We start from the raw sequence: 20,801 nt of genomic DNA, 5'->3' as shown, positions 1-20,801 counted from the left end.
AAGTTTTAAAATCCAGTCTCTATTAACATTGATGAAACGTTCAAGTATTCAGGTATAACTGATCAGGAAAGTGGCAATTCCAAACAAATTTATTTGCCAATGATTTGCATGCAAGTCTCTTTAGAATTTGGTCATGTGTCTTACTTAAAATTTTTTTAATCTAAACTACCAGCAGGGCTGGCGCATCCATGAAGGCGGGTCCGGCAGCCGCCTCAAGTGACTTTAAATTCAGTCTCAAATTAGCTGTAAAATGAATGTGTTAGCAAAAGACACCCATGCCATATCCATTAAAAAAGAAAAATATTTACAATCTGAAAGCAGTTCAATGTTGGATATTCTCGTATGCATACAATTATTTAAAATCTCTGAATAAAAATGTTAACACAACCAAGATTTGAAAATGGAGGAGGGGGGAATATATATATATTATATTGTACATAACTTGAAACATACATTATTGGAAATATTTTGCATTTCTATTCCTTATAGTTTAATTACAAAAAGCTCTCTTTCAGGATTTTAAATTTATTATAAAACTTTCACTGTTATGGACAAAAGATTGTTTCTTCATCAGTTTGCTGAAAAGTCCATTTGGGTTTGTAAGGAGTGTTTCATGCTTTCCATACTCAATAATTCTGCCCTGGTCAAGAACTGCAACACAATCTGCATTCTGAATGGTGGACAGACGATGAGCAATAATGAGAACAGTCCTTCCTTCCATAAGTCGATCTAGTGCCGCCTGGACAAGATATTCATTTTCAGCATCCAAAGCGCTAATTCATTAAGAGAAAGAAAAAAAGGTTATTTTCTCTTAATCTTAGGGGCTGTTTCCACCACAAGCTCTTCTAAGGGTATTGAATAAAACCAACCAGTCTTCAGACAAAGCAACATTGCTTTATTTATGGAAAAATAATTTTAACACTCAGATTGAATCAAGTGGTAAACAATGTACATTCCACACACTGCTTTTGGCACAGTATACCTTTGGCAGTTCAGTGTCCACAAGAATCCAGTTGAACAGTCATTCTTCTGCAATGGATGAAAGCCAGGAGGACCCTACTCTCATCGAAGAAATCCAGTCACAAGGAATTGCACAGCCTATACCTGTCCCACACTGATCCCCACAGGCTGCATTGCCTGGAAGGCAGATGACCAGTGGAAGCATCCCAAGAGGTCTGGCCAGCTGGAGTCAGAAGCATTGAGACAGCATTACCAACCTTCACTGTACAGTGAACTGGAAGTTATCCAGTTAATTTGAGGCATGACTGTTTGCAGGCCAACAACTGATTAATCTCTGAAGCCAGTTAAGTTCAAGCTCATAAAAGTGTACTCGGAACAGAATATGGATACATACACTAGAACAACTAATTCCACAGAACACTGAAGTAATTATCATTACTATTTTAAATATATCAATGTACTCTTATGGATTGCTCTCACATACAAAAACCCAGCTTCCATTTATCCATGCTTTATATTCATAACAAGCTTGAGCAATCCAAGGATGTTTTGCTAGCTGTGGTTCTTAACATATACAATTTCCTCAGAGCACTTTGTGCTTCAGAAGAAATACTGAGATGGATCTAAAGAAATAACGAGCAGAACTCCACTTGGAGAATTCTGCAGGGGGAGGGGGATTCCCTGGCAACAGCAAGGAATGTGTTTGAGAGGTATGACCTGTAGAGATCACTGACCCTTTCCCTTGAAGTCAAAGGTGCTTCTGCCTGTATGCAAACAGTTGCTTCAGATCGAGCCTACTGTACTTTCCTTGAAAAGATTTTTGCTGCAGCATGTTCAAAAGGAATATACAGGATTAGATCAAATGGTGCCCTTATGCTGACAGAATAGTCTGCCATTCACAGAAGATATGTTTCCTTCACACAACGGCATGATTGGAACCAACCCTATGTTTCTATTTCATATCTAAAGTGCTAATAAGTGACAATTACTTATCACATGGTCAGCAATTCCAACCTTTGTGTAATGTAATATTGGGCTGAGAATCCGCAAAGGTAGCACAGAAATGGGAAATGCATATTTCTATACAAGAAAAGGCATCAGGTAAGTAGCAGAGATAGGAATCAGTCCAAGGTGCCTCAATATCATTTCTTTTTTCTAATTAAAAGATTACTCCTCACAGCCAAAACTGCTATATATTTTACTCACCTTGTTGCTTCATCAAGAAGAAGAATTTTTGGATTCTAAAGAACAAAATGAAATTGATTTAGTTGGACAAGATGTAGATTGCTTTAGTGTGTGCATTTTAAGTCAGAAAATTAGAACATTACATTTATTAGCTTTATCAGGAAGAATGAACAGACGCAAGATGTATCTTTTCTTATACATAAAAACTTTATTTCAACATTGCATAATATTTAACTCCTGTGATGGATCTATAATTCCTACTCTTAAAACTGCATTCCTATATCCAATATTCTCATGCACGTTTCTTATGACACATAATACACATGCAGACAGAGTCTGAGCCACTATAAGCTGAGCTAAGAAAATCATCTCTATGCATGCTGCAGGCAGTATAACAAATTCTAATTTCTAATATTCTAATTTTGCTGCACAGAAAAATGAGAGTAGGGAAAATCCTGAAAGGCCAATGTGCATTTAAGATTCTAAAGAGAAGCATCTCAGAGAAACTAAAAGCCTACAAAAACTGCATAAACTCACATATGAATTTAAGTCAGATCATAGGTCCATCTAGTTCAGTACTGTCTACTCTTACTGGCAACAACTCTCCTTGCAGAGAAGGGTTTTTGACAACACTCCACTACCTGAAACCCCCAACTTAACTTCAGACCTTCTACATGCAAAGGTCATGGTTCCTTCTACATGCAAAGGCCATGGTTCCGAAACAATAGCAAACATCATTTTAGACTGTCTTTCATCCTTTGCATATACACATTCTGTTAATTTAGCTGACTTCACAATTTACCAAATTCTTCTGATCCATTCCTTGATAGAAAGGTTTTTGGCAACATGCTGATTCCTAGCTATGATCTTTTTTTTTGTAACTATTAACATATCAACAATCATAGGATGTCTTAGTATTGAAGTAACATCTTATGTAATTCCTAACAACTCGATTTTGGGGTACTGATATTTTGGTCAAACTTGCAATTTAATTTAAACTCTTGTCCAGAAAATGGAAACAATTGGCTATGTCCACCACATGCATAAATAATCTAGTATTTTCTGCCTCCACTAATGAAAGCAGGCAGTAGACTTCTGGTATGAGCCTTCTGAAAAATCAGTTCTTCAAAAGATGTTAAACTTCTTAATTGTCCTATTCTAAGATTGCAAGATACATGTTGGTTTACATGGTTTTGTGGTAAAATTTTTAAGTAATTATAAGATAAACATTGAACATTCACAATGATATTAATGAATATAGTTACATTAGCTCTAATTTGATTTGAATCAATGTCAGCAATCCAAAATAATAGATTAGATATAAGGGAGGCCAAATGGTATATAGGAGGACTTTGAACTTTCTTTAACATGTTCCATATTTGTAATAAACTATCCATCAAAAATTAGGACATACTAAGATTTTCCTATGCATTTGACTACTGCTACCTATAAAACAAGGAAAGTAATCCATAGGAATAGAAACACTCTCATGCATTAGTTGATACCAGGGACAGTTTCTAATCAGAGTGGATCCATTTATGAAATATTTTTAATTTAACTGTTTGATAATATTTTCAGAGATTAGGACATGACAAACCTCCTTCCAGTTATAACTTTTGCAAAGTTTTCAAATACATGGGTTTTTTTCTGTGCCCAAATAAAGTTTGTAAGATCTTTTTGTCATTTATTAATTATTAATGTTAATACTGCAATCCTTTTCAAACTTATAATTTAGTCAAACCATGAGATTTGTAAATTAATTTTTGCAAATATACATATTTACATTTTCTTGATCAATATTTAAATCCATCAGTTCAATCTGATATCAAGAAAGATTTCCATAATCTTGAATATAATCTAAGACTGCTTTAAGTAATTGTTCAGTATTAGAAAGAGATAACATAGTAACATCTTCATAGAGACTAATTTTTTTGCTTTTTATCTTTAATGATGACTCCTTTTATTTAAGCTTTTTTATTCTCTGATCATTGCATTAGTCGCTCTATACTTATTGTAAATAGCAAGGCAGACAGTGGGCAACTTTGACAAGTCCCATGAGTCAAGTGCAGTCTACTGAGAGCTATTATTACCATTTATTTGTAGAGTTGCCCACCTTTTAAAAATTCTATTTGGTGTAAATGGATGTATTTTCTTATTACTTGATTAACAGTACAATCTTGTGTAGAGCAGTCTAAACTCATTGATTTAAATGGGCTTAAAGTGGAATAACTCTGCACAGGATGGCACTTAGTGCAGCTGCTAGTATAGCGCTGAAAACTTTGTAATCTACATTCAGTAATAATATGGAATTGTATGATCCTGGACTGATTGGGTCTCAGAGATGACAAAGCACTAATATTTCAGAATAAAAATGTAACTGTATTTATTGGTTAACAGAGGAAAAAGATTCCTCTCCAAAATGGACTCTTTTGGCAAAGCTTTTATTCCATGTACAATTTCTATTTAAGTTATGGTGCCATTTGAAGCAGGTCTTTTTAATGGAGCTTACTATCAGGAAAGTGTTCTTAGGATTGATCTGTTAATTTATTACCAAGAAATAGCAGGAATTCTACATGTATAAATGCAGATTAACAATATGCAATTAGCATGACCATGGAATCAGATAAAATCCTTAGAATGTAAACCAGTCTGAACCCATTGAAATGAATGAATTTAGTTCTGTGTAAGATTGCACTATAAACACTGCACCTTTGACACACTAATCATGAGGGACTGCTCCTACAAGAACATAAGTTTAAAATGGCCTGTAGAACAGTTTCTACTAACAATCTGGTTTTTATCTCATCCAAAAAGCAATTCTGGACATAAAAGTAACTGAATATACTGAAAATATGGCAGTAAACATATTCCTGATTCCTACTAATAGCTTTATAACCTCTCTATTAAAACCCTGACCTTTCCTTTAACCAGGGCTTTTTTTCTGGGAAAAGAGGTGATGGAACTCAGTGGGTTGCCAGCACAGGGGGCAACTCTTGGTGAGAGGTGGTGCCCCTGGTACCACATGTGTGCGCACAAAGTGCTCGCACACTCCCAGGACCACACAATGACATCACTTTGGGTCAGCTGGAACAAGGGGGGGGAGTTTTTAAAAGTTTAAATCGCCCTTGGCGAAAATGGTCATGTGGCTGGTGGCCCCGCGGTGGAGAGGGCAATCTAAGCTCCCCTCTGTCTGGAGATAAGGGGCGGGGGCACCAGCCATGTGACCATTTTCAAGAGGTTCTGGAACTTCGTTCCATCGTGTTCCAGCTGAAAAAAAGCCCTGCTTTTAACACAGATATATAAAAAATACCCATCTGGCTTCTGTCAGACTTACCTTGAGAAGAGCTCGAGCAATTGCAATTCGCTGTTTCTGTCCTCCTAACATAAAAATACATATTATGAAAGACTTAAAGCAATGTTGCCATTTTCTCTTTTAATAAGTATTACAGTTTAAAAGTAAGCAATAATGATTTCTCTTCATTCATCTTGCTGGAACAGTTTTTAAAAACACATTAAAATACATTATGAATGAAACTTAAAACCAGAACAACAACAAAAGCATCTTTGCTACATCAATGTGCTATGAAAATTGTAGTCATACCTGAAAGAAGAACACCTTTTTCCCCAACTAAAGTGTGGAATCCTTTGGGGAAGTTCTGGATAAAAGTAGCAGCATTTGCTATCTCTGCAACTCTCTCAATTTCTTTAGGAGTTACCAGAGAAGGGTCTTCTGCACCATAAGCAATGTTTTCAGCAATAGAGCAGGAGAACAGAACGGGTTCCTAATATATGTGAAAGAACAGCAATCATAATATAGCTTCACAATACATATACAGATAACACTACAAAGAAAAGTAGTTCTGTGCAAACAAATTAAGAATACCTGTTTTTCATAACATTTACTGCTGTATACAGAGATGACTGGCAATGTTTAAAGGAATAAAATATGACAGAGCACATAACTATAGAGCTCAACATTTTCACATTCAATCAGAAGTACTGAAGATATATTTCTGTATATTTCAAGAATCTTTCCACACAACTTTTTTTTGTTCATATTAATGGAAATTACTTGGTTTTGCTAATTTTTTTCAGTAGAGTCACAGTATTTTGGATCTGGAAAGTGTTATTCTTCCTATAAATAGCACATCTTTTGAGCTCTGATTTTTCCATATGGAATGTTAATATCAAAGCCAAAACCACAAACAGTTACATGTAATGTCTTAAACACAAAGATGCTCCTTGCCCAAAGCCAGTGTAAGAACCTTAATTAGTTTTTAAAACTTTCTTTGAAAGTAGTCTCCCGCCATACAGGAATTCAGGTGCACTCCTGCACTTTTCTTCAGAAATGCTCAAGATTAGTAACACTCTCTCTTCTTCCCTAGCAATGTCCTATCACACTGTAAACATTCCATTTATATTTGCGTATTACTTTTTTATTCTTTTGAGGCTGTGTACTTCCCTGTTCTTACATAAGGCAGTAGCACAACTTGTTAGTTTTAAGGGCAAATCATAGAATGGCTATCCCTCCCTCTGTTCTCCTCCCAATAATGGTACTCCACCATGTTAATATCACACTATTGTCACTGAAATGCACCATGTAAGAGTCTTATGTAACAGCTAAGTAGAGGTAGGGACACACTTTGATCAAGCAAGTATATCTACAGCAGTGGCCTCTTTTTACTTGTAGGGAAAATTTCTCTGTTTGACACAAGAATATTAAGATCACATGGTGGATACTTGGCTGTAGTACCCACATATGCAATTTTGTGTAGTTAATAGATTTTTGTGAAAAGCATTTTTAAAAAGTAGTATATTTAGAGAATGTGCAGAGGAAAAAATTCAAGGAAAGCTGCAAGAAACCGAACAGAGAACAAAGGATTCTCTACTCATGATACACATTTTACGTTGAAAGGCTAACTAACATCTGTACTGCAAACCTTGGAGCGTATCTTTGTGTACATTCTGGAAGACAGTTATGCTTAAACGTAAAATAACCAGGCTGCAATGTGTGGGCACATCATGTAAAAGGGATATAAAGTACAGCCCAATGAATGAAACACTTTGATGTCAAACACTTTTCCTACAAAACAGCAGTACTGACCACTGTATTCTACAGCAAAATGTATAGAGCCAGATGTCTTGTCCTTGGCCGGGGTGGGGGGTGTAAAACAAAAAGGAAAAACACACCACTCTTCTCAAAACTTTGCCCAATGTGTACAACAGATTTAAATACAACAAGAAGTACTCTTACAAGAAGTTAAAGCAATTATAGTATCATATCTAATTTGCAAGTGGTCCCCATATGTGGATGCTTATATCCAGGACTACTTACACAGGGGTAAGGTTTTTCAGCAAACTTGGGGGATTCCCTAGGGTTGCAGAAAAATCTCAAGCCTGCAAATATTTGGGCCTATAACCCCCCACCCACCCATGATTATAAAACCAACCATCTCCATTGGGAGCCAACTGCACACTAGCACCAACGATGGATCCTGGAGGCAGGCAGGGTGGGCAGGGGACCTACCACCAGTACAGTGACCACTAGGTGGCCAGGAATGACAGTTCTGCTGCCCCTGCTCCTGAGGTGCCAGTTGCAGGTGAATGGCCAACTCTCCCTCCAAGGCAGCAAACCTGTGTTCAGCCAGGGAGAAAATGCCAATGCCATCACTGAGGAGACCAGCAGGTGGAGGAGGCATGACACCAGAATGGGTTGGGAGGAGGCTAGTTTAGCTCTGATGGGCCCCCAACCTTGGGCCCAGTAACAGGCAATGGTAAAGCTTGTGTGTGGTGGTGGGGAGGAAAACCTCCCTGGAATACCCCCACCCACAATTTTTGCTCCAGCAATAGTATAATGGGAAAAAAGGTTGCTTTTATCTTTACCTGACTTACAGTCCCAATTTTAGTCCTGAACCACAGAGGGTTTAGCCGACAAATGTCAACACCATCAACAGTAATAGTTCCTGTTAAACAAAACAAGTTATTGTTGTTAGGTAATAATATAATATCAGGGGAAACAGAAAGAATAGCAGCAGCAGAGGGAAGTTATATTGAATAGAGATTTGAAAGACAACATGCTGTAAGTCACTATATAAAATAGCAGTGCTTATTAGCTCCTTTATCTACTTTCAAAACATAAGGGCACATCATTACTCTAAATCAATTTCCTCTTCTGAGCAATCCATCTTTTTCAAGTAAGGTATGATGATTCAAGCTAGTAGCTGCCAGATCCAACTATTCCAGAATATTGCAGTAACAGAAACATTAGACAAAGCATAAATAATGGTCCAATATCTGTCACAGAACATGATGCAGTTTTCTGGGCAATTTAGCATGTTTATGCAACTTAAAGTAAACAAAGCTAATAAGGAATATGGCATGTTAATTTTAAGCGATGTGTAAATATCCCACAAGTTTTTCCAATAGCTAAAAACAGTTGAGCTGATATATTGGGCGGCGTGGGGGGGGGGATCCACTTATTATGGTTTAAGTGCTATATTAAAAACCCTCTGTGATGGACTGCAATTTTTAAAAGCCTGGAAGTAATGTACAAACACCAATTATGTGACTGATTCTATGAAATGGTACATTTTTAGGAACAGGAAATATTCTGCCCCATATTACCACTCACAGGAGGCAGCAGATGCTATTTTCTCATCTGAAATGTTGCCACAAGATGAACTGTATACATGCCCGGATGAGCTTAATGTGTTTCCCCCAGATCTACTTTATAGTGTTTTTATTTCTGAACAAATGAACAAAACATGCTCAAGACCAACCATTTCAAAAACCTTTCTACTAGTTAATTTTTGCTTTTAAGCGTCATCAGCAGATGCCCCCTTCTTAACACTCAGTACTCCACTACACCTTGGAACAAACCCACATCACCTGGAAGTCACTGCACACAGGCAACTATGCAAGGCAGCAAGGCAACTATTCCTTCTCAAGAGGAAAATGTTATAGAAATAGCACAAGCAATGAAAGGTTTTGCCCTAAGTCCAAAATGTATTTATTATTCAGTACAGACACACACACTACAGATGTACACAGGAAAAAGATTTGAGCTTCCTGCTTCAGTATTACAGAAGCAGGAGAAAAATTCAGGAAAACCCAAATCCCAAATCAGTTTCCCGCTTTGGCTTCAGGTTTCCAAAGACACTTTGGTATTATTCTGTAAGTGTTGGCCATTGTTTCCAGTGAGAAATGCCATTCCTGGCTATCCAGGGGCCTGGGGAGGAATTTTTTTTACAGAATAATACTAAATTTGCTAGAGACCTACTCCTAATTGTTCTCTCACAATCACCCAACTTTCATGAAGACTGGATGTCAGGGGGCCATGTTATGGCCCCCCAAAAGAAGGTGCCCCTATCCACCTCCAATCTCCATTATTTCCTATGGGGGAAACTTAGGGCTATGCAAGGGAATGGGAGTGGCATTTTAGATAATAAATCTTCAAAATGTTCAGGGAACATACCCCTGACAGTCCTTTCAAGAATCCCCTAGTCTCATGAAGATTGAAGTTTGGGGGGGGGACATTTTATAGCCTCCCCCCCCAAGAAGGTGCCCCTCTCCACCCCCAGTCTCCATTATTCCCTATGGGGAAAATTAGGGGAGCTAACCAAGGGAGTTATCTAGGGGAGCTAAACATAGGGCTCGACTAGCATTTTGCAAGCAAAATTCACCCAATTTGCAGGGGACCTAGTCCTAACTGTCCTCTAAAGACTTCCCAAGTTTCAGGGAGATTGGACCCTGGGGCAGGGGGGGCACGATCCATGTGTTTCTGTAGTGGAATTCATTTTTCTCCACAACAGAAACAAATGGAGAGTGGCTGGTCAGCCTGCTCAGGGGTGCTGTTTTTTGGGGAGGGGATTCACATTTTGCAAAAGAAATCTGTAAAATTTTCAGTGGACATACCCCTGACTGTCCTCTAAAGACCCTCCAAGATTAATGAAGATTGGACTTTAGGGGAGTATTTTATGTCCCCCCCCCCACAAAAGAAAGTGCCCGGAGTCACTGTCAGGTCCGTGTCCAGGCGTGGCTGCACTTGACATACTAGCGCCTGATGTGGGTCTTTGGGTGGCGCCTTTGACCTCCTTTGGCTGAGGCCTCTCGGCTCCTGCCTTCCCACCACTTGTCAAAGGCTTATTGGCGGCGGCCTGCAGGCCCCAATCAAGCGTTGGGGGTATACATCACCCTCGCTCCCTCCTGTCCATTCCTCCACCCTGCCTGCCTCTGGTCAGCCCTCCAACTCCCTTCCTGGTCTGTCATACTCCCTCTCCTCCTCTCCTTCATATGCTTGTACCAACTCCTCCGTCCGTCTCTCTCTCCCTCACACCTAACTCCCCCTCCCCCGCTTGTGTGTGTGCTTCCCTTATATATTCTCGGCTCCACCTGCCAGCCACGCCCCCAATATTCTAGCCAGGGCCCTGGCTGGCCCAGGCAGCCACACCTGGGGTTGCTGTGTTGGCTGCTCTGGGCAGCCCCACCCGTGTCTTTTTTGCTGGCTGCAGTGCTTCCTTTGCTGGTTGCCTCAGGCAGCCCCACCTGTGGTTGCTTTGCTCCCAGCCTCTCCTGGTCTTTGCTAACCCCTTCAAGCCTGCCTGCCAGTTGGGGCATGGCCTGGTGCTGCCTTGGCTGCCTTTTCTCCACTGCTGGTAAGTTGCTGGCTGGCTTGCTGCTGGCCAGCTGTCCATGCCTCTTGTGCCTTCTCCCTCTGGTTGGGCCCCCTCCTGGTTACCCTCACTCACTCTGCCTGGGCTCCCAGCCTCCCACTGGAGGGTGGGACTAGCTGGCCTCTACCTGCACCATTTGACTCTCTGAGGCTTGGGTGTCTCTTTACTTCCCTCTGTTGCTGGCAAGTTTGGGACCTGGTCTGTCAGTGCAGCTGAGTAGCTGCCTTCCGGCTGTCCCCCACCTGTTCCTCCCAGCAAGTCCAGGGGCTGAGCCTCGGACCCTGGACAGTCATCCCATTTTTTCTATTGTGGGAAAAAACTGACTCCAGCTGCAGAAACACATGGATCATGGCTGCCATGGCCACAGGCACACTCTCAATTACAATCTCCATACCAGACAGCCCAACAGAACCAAAACGAAGCCCCCCCCCAAAAAAAACCCAGGACCCCCTGAGCAGGCTGACCAGCCACTCGCCATTAGTTTCTATTTTGGGGGGGGGGGATGAATCCCACTGCAGAAACACATGGATCATGCCCCCCCCCCCAGGATCCAATCTCCCTGAAACTTGGGGGGGGGGGGGTAGAGGACAGTCAGAAGTATGTCCACTGAAAATTTTGTAGGTTTCTTCTGCAAAGTGCCATCCCCCTGGATAGCCCGCATAGATCTCCTCTAGGGAATAATGGAGATTGGAGGTGGCTAGGGGCACCTTCATTGGGGGGGGGCATAAAATGCCTCCCCAAGGTCCAAAATCCACCAAATTTGCAGGAGACCTACTCCTAACTGTCCTCTAAAGACACCAAAATTTTCAGGGAGATAGCCCCAAGTTTTCCCCATAGGGAATAATGGAGATTGGAGGTGGACAGGGGCACCTTCCTTGGGGGGGCAATAACATGGCCCCCGATGTTCAATCTTCATGGAAGTTGAATGGTCATGACAGAACAGTTAGGAGTAGGACCCCAGCAAATTTGGTAAAATTCAGTCCAAAAATGACCCCCCTCCAGGCCCCCAGTAAGCTCCGAATCGAATTTCCCATTGGAAACAGGCAGGAAGCAATTATTCTTGCTGCTGTGGCTCCCAAAGCTTTCCGAAGTGCTTTGGTAAACTTAGGCTCAGTATTACTGAATTGCTCCAGTAATAATGAATGTTTTGGTAATACCTACTTTTACCAAGCAGGTAAAATTCAATATTAAAACCTGAACCCCAAACTCAAATTGCACATCCCTAACACACAAGCTTACTTACCTGAGATTGGATCATAAAGCCTAAGCAGAAGAGATACAACTGTTGATTTGCCAGAGCCACTTGGGCCAACCAATGCCATGACAGAGCCTGCTGGGATGGTAAGGGTAAAGTCCTGGAAAACTAACGTTTCTGGTCGAGTTGGATATGCAAAGTGAATATTTCTGAACTCCAAAGAACCTCTGAAGGTATCCTGGTTTAATACTATTCCTTCTAAATGATAAATAAAAATGAAAACAACATTAAAGATTACCAGTACACCCATAAATATTGTGCCATAATGGCTTTCGTGAGTTCTTTTTCTGCTCATGTAGGAGAGAAAAAACTACTCCATCCAGTTTAGCTTCTTCTCTTTTTCTGCTCCTCTTTCCCATTCTCTCTGGGTCGCTGCTTCCTCCTAGTTTCAAAGAGTCCATCCTGCTAAAGAGCTAATGTTTTGCTCTCTTTGCTGCATTGCCACTGAAAGGCTCCACTCTGCGACTGTAGCTCCCTCTTGGCTCTCTCTCTAGCAGCTATGCACTATACGGATTGTGGGATTATCTTCAGCCCTGGCTTCTCTTGGGTAAGCATATCCAAGCTGGACATGAATTGATTCTTGAGATCATATTAAGAGACTACTTCAATTCATAAGAGTTTAATAAAGTCACAGAAATGCATATATGCCTTTTGACACAAGAAATCTAAGCAAGCATTACAAAGAAAATTTGTATAACTGCAATTTCTCAGACCCTAATCTTTACTTATCTCTAAAATGTGAACGTAAGTAGAGGTTCTTAATTTTCAGAATTGTAAGCATTCTGCAAAGGTCCATACCTCTAGTTCATGGCTGAAGCATCATTCTTTTGTTTAGCTACATGTGGTTATTGCTGCCATTGGAAAAAAAACTTAACATCTGAGCAGTTGGCTAAGAATGTAAAGAAGACTTCTCTCTCTTGAGGTTTTGGGTCTTCATATCTCTTTCATTCCCCACCCTCCCTAATGGTGAATTTACTGTTCTTTCAGTTTTCACAGGGTAAGTAACGCTGACCCACTTTGCCTTTCAGGCCCTTGGAGCTGAGATCACTTTCACTATTCTTTGATCTTTCATAAGCTAGGTGATCAGGACCTGTATCGTTTCAGGTGGGTAGCCATGTTGGTCTGCAGTGGAACAGCAAGATCTGAGTAGCATCTTAAAAATCAAAAAGGTTTCCAGGGTATAAGCCAGTGTTTCCTGACCTTTATTCCACAGAGGAGCTCCTAAATTCCCGAGGAACCTCTACCTATGAAAACATGTATAGGCCAGAAAATGTTGCTGGCAGGATACACATTTCAATTACTCCTAAATTATTGTCAGGAACATGTATTTGTAAAGAGCTGATGTGGGTGTGGGTGTGGGTGTGGAGAGAGAGAGAGAGAGAGAGAGAGAGAGAGAGAGCGAGCTTACATCATAAGAAAAGAAGTGTAGCATTTTCCTGTCTTATTTGTATTAGCTAATCTTTTTTTTTCAAATATCAAATTTAAATAAAGTTTACTTAAACATCAAAATTAAGTTCACATCCAAAGTCAACGTAAGATTTACTTTCAGTAAATACAACTAATATAACCTTAATAGCTGTGATATTTTCAGGGATATTTGGAATTTTGCATGATATTTCAAAATTTATTTATTTATTTATTTCATGATTTCTCACGAAATCCCTTAAGATGTTCTGAGGAACCCCAAGGTTCCACAGAACCCTTTTTGGGAAACACAGGTATAAGCTGACCGCATATTGGACAAAGGGAGGTTGACTCTTAAAGGCTTATACCCTGGAAATCTTGTTGGTCTTTAAGGTGCTTCTGTACTCAAATCTTTCTGCATTCATTCTGCTGAGGAGATGAGTCATCCCTCTCCTTTGAGTTCTGGCAGCCAATAAAATTGCCTTGGAAAGTTCACAGAGACAAAGCCCTGTTAAGGACCATCGGCCACCACATCACATGTTAAATTCAGACCTCCTGGGAACCTCACGTGTACTTCCTTTCCTTTCTTTGTACAGCTCTTTTGGCCATAGCCTTAAGCCTGATCCCACGCTCAGCTGTACATGCTACTACTGGTCACAGATCTAATGGCATGCCCTTTCGTTTCATGAATAAAAAGAAAAAATTTTAATTCACAAAATGCTTTTACAGCCTCTACCTTGTTTATCTTCATTAAGTAGTAATGGAGTTATTTTTCCTTGTTACAGGAAAAATAACAGTAGGACAAAACAACAGTAACTTGCCCAAGATGCACAATAAATCTATGCAAAGGTGAGAACTGAACCTACCTCTCTCACACTCAACTCTCTCTCTATGCTCTTAAACATATTAGTGCTGTAAAACATTTAAAGGCACTGTTGGCCCCTCAGCTATAAGGGGAAAGACATATTAGAACTATTTTTTATTTACGTATTTCAAATATTTATATCCTACCATCTCCTTCAACTCAAGGCTCAAACCATAAAAGCTTTCCCACCAACATCACCCAACGCATAACGCACGTGTGAAAAGCATCATCACAGGCAATCTTCAAGAAAAAACATAAGGCTAAAATTTTTTAAAGGGTCTTTGGAAATTGACCTGTTTGTATTGACTGTTTGAATCTACTGTTTATTATGTTAATTTTTATGACATTATCTGTGCATCTAGAAACAGCTTTGATGCATGGCAAAAGCAGTTTGCTTAAACAAATCAATATTTAAACAAATATTTAAATCAATAAAAATGCAATATCTCATTAACTACAGAAAATAACTGAATCCCTTTTGGTTGTTGATGAATCATATACTGTTCATCTTGTTTGCCAATTCATTACTACCACTTGGCTCTTCAGATGGTATCACGTTCACTTGTGCTGCCTAACCATATGTTCCACTGATTAGCCTTTTCACCTTACATCAGGGACCCCCAAAGTGGTGTCCATGGGTGCCATGACACGCCACAATAATTCCCCAATGCCCATCAAACTTTGCAGAAAATTGGCAGGGTCATTGTAAGGCAGGGCTTGTTATTGGCTGCCTTCATTCAAACGAATGGGTCTTCCACAGCTGAAACAGCAGCCACAGCCCTGGAGAATCACAAGGTCTAGTAAACACACAGGCTTGTTGTTTCAGTCCCACCCACCCCTCAGGCTTTCCTTCATTTCTTTTTATTCCTCTTCCACAATTCTTTTGCAAAGTGAGGAGGCAAGTATCATGTTTGGTTCTACCTCCTGTAGCAGCCATTTGGGGTTTGGCTTGACCTCCTGCAGCAGTCACTTTGGGGTGGTGCTCACCACTACCTCTAAAATTCCAAAAGCGCCTGCAAGCTCAAAAAAGTTGGGGACCCCGCCTTACACTGTGAAAACTTTCTCCCCATTCCCACTCCCCATATACAAACACACCCACTGAGGTTGCCACTTCATACATTTAACAAGCAAGCTTACTTCAGTTTATTCCATAAGAACTTAGTCTATAAGCTGCAACACAAACTTTATTTTCGCCACGACAAACTAACATGGCTTTCTCTTTAGAATGTTTACCAGGCCAATATTTTATTATTTCTATTGCAAGCTAATTTAAGAACATATAAACAATTTTTACTTAAACTGTTTTTGGACATGACACAAGTTTTAAAAAGTGCAAAGTTGTACTGAAATAAAGAGCATACCATTAAAAGGAAGTTCTGGCTTTCTATCAATAAGTTCCCACAGACGTCCTCCTGCACCTAATCCTTTCATTAGCTCTGAATAGAAAGAGCTTAAACCTTTAAAAAAGTGGGAGAAATATCATTATACATGAGCAGGAGCACACAGAACATGCAGACCGGCATAACCTCAGTTATTAAAGCATGCTGCTTCGAGATTCAGACGTTAGCTCTGGTATACTCCTTAAAGATTTGGAGCTCCCCAAAGCTCAAAGCCACCCTTCTTGTGCCACTCGCAAGCAGCAGGAGACAGGGTTTTCAAACGGGTGCATTGGGTGAAGCTGGGCATGGGACATTTGCAACTGACAGGGCCTCTTCTCCTGTTGCTTGCGAGCAGCAGGAGAAGGGGTGCTTTCAAATGCCCTGTGCCTAGCTTCACTTGATGTGCATTGGGTGAAGCCGGGCATGGGTTGTTTGCAACTGACAGTGCCCCTTCTCCTGTCACTCGCAAGCGGCAAGAGAAGGGGTGCTTTGAAACGCCCCGTGCTGGCTTCATCCGATGTGCAACCCTGTTTCTTTTTTTAAAAGTTCTAGCTTTTCCAGATACATTTCTCTTATCACATGCCTATCAGCAGCTGACATAACTGTTCTATAAGGAGGAGTCAATTTTTGTGTTAAGAGATTAGGTTATCTATAATAATGGTAGAAAGTAATATATTGGGGACAGACAATAGTTTTTACAGGAGCTGAAAAGTGGTGTAAGAAAGGCCCTAATTCTTGTGTCTCATTATTGCCTCTAGTCCAAAAGTTTCTGCATGTTTCTGAAGCATGACAAAACTCTGCAAACCTGGTTTAACCAGAGATGATCAAGCAATGAGCATAAACACTGGTGGGATTGGTGATTTTACATTGTGTTCAACTCCCCTAAAAATAATCATCCATGGCTAGCTCTAGAAAATCTAATTGTTTTCAAGGAAAATCTGTGGGAAAGCTAATTTATTAAGTTATGAATTCATCTGAGCACACAGATTTTCACTTGCCTGTAGAAACAAAGTTGTGAGAATATTTCAACACTAGCTCAGATTACCAAATGAATGCTGAATGGGTCGCCTTCTAGTATGCTAAATGAGGCAGATGAATTGGCTCATATTTGTATGATTTTAGCAAGGATTAGAAAAGAATAGGAACATCATATTTATTTCCCCCAAATTTTCACAGATGCATATCCATGACCCAGATGCAGTACAAGGACTAAAAATATTCTACGAAGAATGGGCAGACTCCAGCTTTTAAGATTCTCCTACAGCTGCAATTATGGTTCATCTTCGTTCTTCTGTGCCTCCACACATGGGGACTGCGCAGGCGCAGGCCAGCCGCTGGAGATTTTTCTATAGCATCTATAGCTCCGAAGGGGCCGTTTGTCGTGCGCCTCAGTGACCGTTTTCCCGCCCAAACGGTCACATGCTCCTCCAGCGACCAACAGCCCCTTCCCTCAGTTCTCTTCTTGCCGCCGCTTGGAGAGAACGTGAGCTTCGTTGCTCTGTGCTTTTGGTGTGTCTTTTGACTTGGATTGATCTTTTGGCTTGAATTTGGACTTCGGACTTCGGACTATTCTTTCGCTTACTGATTTGGACTTGACTCGGCCTCGGTAAATACGACTCGGACTGTTTGACCCTTCTTTTTGCGTGCCCCTGAAGATGGCATCAAAGGCGTTCTTCAAACATTGCCTCCAGTGCCACACTAAAATGGCCCAAACCGATGGCCATGAACTGTGCCTGTTTTGTCTGGGGGAGACCCACAATGTCCCAGCCTGTAAAATATGCCAGGGCTTTACCAACAAGGCCCGGCAGGAGCGCAAGGCCCGGTTGAACTCCTCCCTGTGGCAGAAGGTCATGTCCGAGGGTACTCCATTGCCTTCTCCCAAGGCCGGCCCTAGCCCCTCTGCTGAGAAGCGTTCACGAGCGGGCTCAGTGGCTTCTGCGAAGTCGGCAGCAAGATCCAGGCCGACGAGCGCTGCGGCGTCAAGAGCCGCCTCTCCGGCGCAGGGTTCGGTGAGACCGCCCCGAAGCGCCTCTGAGTCTCGATCGGATCCGAGGGCGTCCGACTCCGAGACGAGACTAGTGGTGCCGAGTCCACTGTCGGATCCGAAGAGGGCCGCATCGGTTCCGAAGAAGTCATCTTCGAGCAAGGTGTCTAAGCGGCGGAGTTCCACAACGAGCCCATCTTCCGGAGGAACGTCGGTTCCGAGGGCCTTGTCGGTACCGCCGGTCAAGAAGCCTAAGAAGGCGCACCGCCATTGTTCGCCGCGCTCGGTTCCGACGGAGGAGGTGATTGAGATCCCCCGCACACCTTCTCCCCATCTGGATTCACCGGTTCCTGAGGAGGTACCCGATCCGGTGGCCTTCGAGGAGTTACCGCTTGCGCCCCCTGTGGTCTCGGATCCGAGTCCATCGACCAGTCGTCGGATCCGACCATCACCGGATCATCGACCCCCAACAGCTTCCAGCCGTGAGAGGCGCCGTTCCGAGACTGGTAGCGTCGGATCCGGGCACTCGGTGGGTTCGCGCCATCGTCAGGCCTCCTCCTACATCCCTCCAGCCTACCACTGTCAGTGGGAAGGGGCTCCTGTCGGTTTCGGGTACTCGGATCCGAAGCCATCGACGTCGGCGCAAGGTTGGTTCCTTCCACCGTTCCGGGGAGAGGAGTCAACGCATGGTTCCGAGGAAGGGGAGGCTGAAAGCGTCGGGGATTACCGATCCGAGACCTGGTCGGAACCGTCCCCGGATGACAATGTAGCGCCGAGCACCAGCTCCCCGTACGAGGACCTGAAGATTTATGCTGATCAGATGGCCCGTATGGCACAGGCGCTGGAGATGGATATCTCTTCAGCGACCCCCCAAACCAAAGACAAGCTCCTGAAGAGGATCTATGGAGACAACCCTGCTACCATTGGCTTCCCCATGTTAGAGGGTATTGAGGAGATTGTGGAAAGGGTGTGGAAGGTGCCCTGTGACCAGCCTGCAACTTCCAAGAGGATAGAGCAGCTTTATAAGATCAAACAGGGCACCTGGCAAGCACTGGCGAAACACCCCCCACCCTCCTCCTTGGTGACAGAGAAATTCCAACCTCGTCGGTCGGGCCCACCTTCAGCACCACCTGACAAGGAGGGCAGGAAGATAGATGCAATGGGTAGGCGCCAGTACTCCATCTCTTCCCTGGGCCTCAGAATCGCCAATTATCAGACGATCATGGCAGGGTACCAGCTGTATTTGTGGGAGAAACTGGCGTCCTACGTGGGAGATTTGCCTCCTGAGAAGAAAGCTGTGGTCTCCCTGCTTCAGACCGAGGCTGTGCGTCTGTCCAAGCAGCAGATGAACGCAGGGAGCCATGCTGCCGACACTGCTTGCGTGGGATGGCTTCGGCCATAGTCCTCAGGCGCCATTCCTGGCTTCGATCTACAGCTCTCTCACAGGACGTGAGGTCTCGGGTGGAGAGTCTACCTTTTGAAGGGGACTCCCTGTTCTCTACCTCGACTGATGAGGCCCTCAAAAAGAAAAAAGAGGACAGGCAGACGGCGCGATCCTTAGGTTTGGCTCCGACGAACAAGCCCGCCTCCAGGCCACGGTACCCTCCATGATACGCCCCGTACCATTACCAGGGCAGGTTCCAGCAGCAGCGTCCAGGCTACCAACAGTATCCTGCCTACCCACAGCGGCACTACGCCCCTCCACAACAACCCAGGCGGCGTAGACCCTTCAAACCTCACCCGTCACAACCTCCGGCCCAGCAGAAGGATCAGCAGGGCCTTGGGAGGCAGTACTGACGGGGCACGCCAGCCGTATCCCCAACTTTTTCGGACAGACTGAGTCCACTCCTCTCCGAGTGGGAGTCAATAACATCTGACTCATGGGTCTTAACGATTGTTGATAAGGGATACGGGCTGGAATTCATTGAGCTGCCTAGGTGCAGTTCACCCCTGACAGCTGTAAATAACACTATGGCCGAGCTGGATGTGGAAATCGTGTTGCTCGTGGCCAAGGGTGCTGTGGAAGAGTTACCCTATGAGGAATCCGTGACAGGGTTCTTCTCCAGGTTCTTCCTGGTACCCAAGAAGGATGGGGGCTTACGCCCCATTTTGGATCTGAGGGGTCTTAATGCCTTCCTCAAGGTCACTAAATTCAAGATGGTTACATTGGCTACGGTGCTCACCTTACTGAAACAGGGTGATTGGTTTGCAGTCCTTGATTTGAAGGACGCATATTTTCACGTGGGGATACGGGAAGAGCACAGGAAATACCTGAGCTTTGTTTATCAGCATAGAGTTTTCCGGTATAGGGTGCTTCCCTTTGGTCTATCCACTGCCCCACGAGTGTTCACGAAATGTGTGGCCCCTGTGGTCTCGTTCCTCCGTGAGGAGGGCTGTACCATCTTCCCATACCTCGATGACTGGCTCATTGTGGCTGAGTCAGAGGCTAGGCTGGTGCGGGACATTGAGTTGGTGCTTAGCACTTGTGACCGCTTGGGGCTCTTGGTAAACTTTGAAAAATCCAAGCTGGTGCCCACCTGCAAGGTTTCCTACATTGGTGCACTGTTGGACTCCGTGGAGGGTAAGGCTTTGCTCCCCTTGGAGAGAGCTAGATCCCTAAGGGGTCTTGTGTCCATGTTTAAGAGGAACCGTTTCCAATCTGTGCGCACTATCCAGTGCTTATTGGGTCACATGGCGGCTACCACATCGGTGGTGCCCTTCGCCAGGCTCCATATGCGCCCTCTCCAAAACTGGTTTGTGCGGAGGTACGATGCTCAGCAGCACCCTCCGTCCCTCACACTTTCTATTCCAAGGGTCATCCTGGCCTCCTTGGACTGGTGGCTGTCTGATGACCACTTGTTTAAGGGTACCCCTTTTGGCTATCAGCATCCTGAGGTCACGGTTACCACGGATGCCTCCCTGTTGGGATGGGGGGCTTATTGTGGTGATGTATGTGTGCAAGATGTCTGGTCTGAGAGGGAAAAGACCCTCCATATTAATGTGCTTGAATTAAGAGCCATACGTTTCGCACTTGTGTCCCTTACAGCACTGTTGAAAGATCGCCAGGTGCTGGTACAGACGGACAACACGACTGCCA

General features: G+C 43.1%; 1 protein-coding gene across 2 annotated transcripts in view; it reads right to left on the bottom strand.

The window, feature by feature from the left end:
* The window catches only part of ABCB10 (ATP binding cassette subfamily B member 10), a 33,715-nt gene continuing 12,914 nt past the window's right edge, over positions 1 to 20,801 (bottom strand). For both annotated transcript variants that reach the window (XM_054986940.1, XM_054986932.1), the window contains exons 7-13: positions 15,703 to 15,798; positions 12,061 to 12,270; positions 8,029 to 8,108; positions 5,747 to 5,927; positions 5,480 to 5,523; positions 2,167 to 2,201; positions 1 to 773 (exon numbers count right to left, since the gene is read on the bottom strand). In XM_054986940.1, coding sequence (XP_054842915.1) covers positions 512 to 773; positions 2,167 to 2,201; positions 5,480 to 5,523; positions 5,747 to 5,927; positions 8,029 to 8,108; positions 12,061 to 12,270; positions 15,703 to 15,798 — 908 coding nt within the window. In that variant the 3' untranslated portion in view covers positions 1 to 511. The remainder of the gene's footprint in view (positions 774 to 2,166; positions 2,202 to 5,479; positions 5,524 to 5,746; positions 5,928 to 8,028; positions 8,109 to 12,060; positions 12,271 to 15,702; positions 15,799 to 20,801) is intronic.

This window comes from Eublepharis macularius, chromosome 1 (assembly GCF_028583425.1).
Source record: "Eublepharis macularius isolate TG4126 chromosome 1, MPM_Emac_v1.0, whole genome shotgun sequence".
Lineage (NCBI taxonomy): Eukaryota > Metazoa > Chordata > Lepidosauria > Squamata > Eublepharidae > Eublepharis > Eublepharis macularius.
The sequence above is the reverse complement of the archived record's forward strand: the minus strand, read 5'-3'. Positions and strand labels throughout refer to the sequence as shown.